The 3546-nt window shown below is 47.1% G+C and overlaps 1 protein-coding gene across 1 annotated transcript; it reads left to right on the forward strand.

Moving 5' to 3' along the window:
- Positions 1-1795: 1795 nt before the first annotated feature.
- On the forward strand, positions 1796-3106 carry LOC138897288 (autophagy-related protein 23-like). The gene is made up of 3 exons (XM_070183252.1): positions 1796-1921; positions 2063-2116; positions 2447-3106. Exons 1-3 carry the CDS (start codon positions 1796-1798, stop codon positions 3104-3106), a joined length of 840 nt encoding a protein of 279 aa, XP_070039353.1.
- The last annotated feature ends 440 nt before the right edge of the window (positions 3107-3546 follow it).

Consider the following 3546-nt stretch of genomic DNA (forward strand, 5'->3'; position numbering starts at 1 on the left):
TCAGCAACTTCACTGAAGATTTCAAAACGAGCTCTTAGCTGGGTATTTAAAGAGGAAGTGAGTGAGCAGGGCTGAACCTTACTTGTGCTTCACTGAAGATTTCAAAACTACTTCTAAGAAAAGATCCCACTTGTGATAGTCCCCTCATTTCTCAGCAAAAATATGGTGAGAAGCGATATGGTTTTCGATGGCCCGATCGGATTATAAGCTGACGTTTTCACTGGGCTCGATCATGACATATGTGATAGTTGTCCCGTCGATTTAGTCTTTCAAGGTATTTAATGTACGTAAGACGGTGGTCGGCCACCGCTGATACTGAACCGCCACGGTATAAACCTATAAATAACCCTTCCATTTATCATTTACCACTTTTACATCCTCCATCTCCCAAAATTTCTTACTCTTGCTGCCTCTATTTCGCCATTTGTAGAGCCACCTTCATCAGCGTTTGACACCATCAACCTTTCATCTTCCTTTGCTTTTCTTTCTCTTACATCAATGGCAAAAACTTCAAAAACCGCACCTCAGAAGGAGAAAACTTCCTCTTCACGGCCGTCCGGCGACAAGGTGTCGGTGGAGCCGCCTCCACACGAGTATGTTCCTGGCCCGTGTACTCTGAAGATCGATTTTAAGGTTGAAAATCCTTCGTCGGTTCCGGTTCGATGTGAGCATGTGTCGATATACATGTGCTCGATAATAGAGGGCTATCTCGAGGCTGTGAGGAAAGACTGCAACTGGGGTCCCGAGGTTGTATTGCAAATTCCTTCTCCCGAAGAGAGCGTCATCACTCATGTGGAGGCTTTTTAAAGTGTTTATACTTACCCCTTCACGTTGGGTCCCGTCGACCCAGTGATTATTGATTTTTGCAAAAGATATCAGGTCACCCTCGGTCAAATTCATCCATCTCTATGGCGCATAGTAACCTTACTTCGCTTCTTCTCCAACAAGGCTGGGGGGCTGGATTTCACCCTAAATCACCTCATACGATTGTATCGGCCTCAAATCGTTCGAGGACTAATCAGGCTTCATCGTCGGGCATCGAAAGCTTTAATGTCGAGCATCGACGAAGACAGGGATCGGGGTTGGATGGGCTGTTATATTCGGGTGAGGACCCGTTACCTCATTCCGGAAGAGAAGATGTTGTTCCTCGAGGAATGAAATTTCAACCGTAAGTGGTTTTCATAAGGCATTGCTTTTCGTATCTTTCTCTGATTCTATCTGATATATTTCTCCTATATATAGCTGCCCCTTAGATGCCACAAGCGGTACCCGACCTCGAGGATTGGGTTCGGAAGTTAGCCTCGACTTCCTCTTATGCCGAACGTGCTTGGCGTGATTTGGCAAAAGGTAGATGGGAGGCCAAGAATCACGGTAAGGGTCACTTCTCATGTTATTCGAAATGTTTTTTATGCTCCATGCATTACCGATTTCCTTTCATGCAGGTGTAACCAAGGATGCCATTTTGAGGCCTTCGAGTGGTGAGGAAGGAACCAAGTCCCCGGTCCCGGAACCGGGGAAAGATAAGAAGCGAAAAGCTGTCTCTCGGTCAGAGGACCCCAAGCCCAAAACTCGAAGGGTCAGGAGGAAGGCAATCGCTCTTTCGACGGACTCGGTCCAACGACTAAGAGAAGAAAAAGATGATGATGATGATGCTTCGGCTTTGGCGATCTGATCTGCGAAAGCTATCGAGGTCGCCAGACCTTATGAGCTGATGATGGCTATACCGGTCGGGGTCGGTTCCGATACCCCGAGTCTCGATCAGAGTGTCCCGAGCGAATCGCTTGGGACTATGATAATGGGTCATTTGCCTTCTCTTCCGACCTTTTCTGAGGAGGCGTTAAAGGAAGCTCGAGAATTGAAGACCCCCGATATGGGCGGAGGCTCTAGTGTAGGGGGCCCTTTTTGGGATTGCTTTACTGGAGTAGATGATGCCTCCGATATTAGTGACGCTTCTCTTCTCCTAGAAGAGGCCCAACGTTTCATTTCTCAGGTAATGATTTTACTGTGCTTGGTTTCTTCATTCTTTTCTAAACTTGACTTGTGTTTTTTCCCTACTGTGCAGGCTATTAGCAGGTTTCGAGTAGACCTCAGCCAGTGTGAGGTTGAGCTTCAGAAGGTCTCGGGGGAGAGATATGCTTTGCGGCTTCTTTGCAGCCAAAAGGATGAGGTTATAAAGGACCTCCAAGCAAATTTGGCTAAGGCTCGTGAAGAAGAGGCCGAACTATATAAGCAGGTGAGCCTCGTTCTGTTAGAGTATGGATTTGACCCAACTTTGAAATCTAACCCTTCGTTATCTAAGCTGCAGCAAAAGGTTGAAAAAATCGGGTTGCTTCGGGAAGAAGTCGATCAAATCAAGGCCGAATGTGACCGGTGGAAGGAGACTATCGACCGCCTGGCTGCAGAAAAAGAATCCATCTTGGCCAAATTATTATCGGCCGATGTTCAGCTTCGAAGCGTCAAGCAAAAAGGTTCGGCTCAGGCCAAGAGGATCAAGGAGCTTGAAACAAGGCTTGCTGAGGCTAGGGCGGAGGCTATTAGCAGGTTTCGAGTAGACCTCAGCCAGTGTGAGGTTGAGCTTCAGAAGGTCTCGGGGGAGAGATATGCTTTGCGGCTTCTTTGCAGCCAAAAGGATGAGGTTATAAAGGACCTCCAAGCAAATTTGGCTAAGGCTCGTGAAGAAGAGGCCGAACTATATAAGCAGTTGAGCCTCGTTCTGTTAGAGTATGGGTTTGACCCAACTTTGAAATCTAACCCTTCGTTATCTCAGCTGCAGCAAAAGGTTGAAAAGATCGGGTTGCTTCGGGAAGAAGTCGATCAAATCAAGGCCGAATGTGACCGGTGGAAAGAGACTATCGACCGCCTGGCTGCAGAAAAAGAATCCATCTTGGCCAAATTATTATCGGCCGATGTTCAACTTCGAAGCGTCAAGCAAAAAGGTTCGGCTCAGGCCAAGAGGATCAAGGAGCTTGAAACAAGGCTTGCTGAGGCTAGGGCGGAGGTTGAGTCATCGAAAGTCATGGCGGACAAGTCCATTGTCGTGTATCGGGCCGATGCCGAGGCTGCTCAAATGGAGGTAAGAGAGGCAGTGAATACTCCCGACACTTGAGCATATTGGGTTACCGAACTTGCTAAGTGTCGATATCGGAGGGAGACCCTCGAGGAGATACACGCTCGAGGTTTCGACCTTGCTGAAGAGATAAAAAGGGCTAAAGAACTCGAAGCTGATACTGAAGCCTTGGCTTCTGATGGTGATGATGATGATTATCATAATGATGGTAGCAAGAGCGGGTCCGAAGATGGGGGGAGCCCGGTGGAGAAAAGATCGCTCTCGATGATAACCCAGAATCTTAGCCCTTAGCTTCTTCTATGCTGCATTTATTTATGTAAACCATCTTTGTATATCTATACAAATATCTTTTTCTTTTACTGACTTGCTTCGTGAAGATTTCATTCATGCCTTGCGGATGTTTTCATGAGGATTTAGGTGATTTCATCAAATTTGGCCTTCATATCCTTTATGGCCGAGTGAGTGTTTGCTCGAGCTCG

The sequence above is a fragment of the Nicotiana tomentosiformis genome, chromosome 8, assembly GCF_000390325.3.
Source record: "Nicotiana tomentosiformis chromosome 8, ASM39032v3, whole genome shotgun sequence".
Taxonomy (NCBI): Eukaryota; Viridiplantae; Streptophyta; class Magnoliopsida; order Solanales; family Solanaceae; genus Nicotiana; species Nicotiana tomentosiformis.

What these genes read in the sequence shown, in the direction of transcription:
- LOC138897288 (XM_070183252.1), top strand. Translation starts at nt 1,796, where the DNA reads ATGGGTCATTTGCCTTCTCTTCCGACCTTTTCTGAGGAGGCGTTAAAG. An exon ending in TTTGGGATTGCTTTACTGGA is followed by an intron (nt 1,922 to 2,062) that starts GTAGATGATGCC and finishes CCTACTGTGCAG; the next exon opens with GCTATTAGCAGGTTTCGAGT. An exon ending in GTGAGGTTGAGCTTCAGAAG is followed by an intron (nt 2,117 to 2,446) that starts GTCTCGGGGGAG and finishes GCCGATGTTCAG; the next exon opens with CTTCGAAGCGTCAAGCAAAA.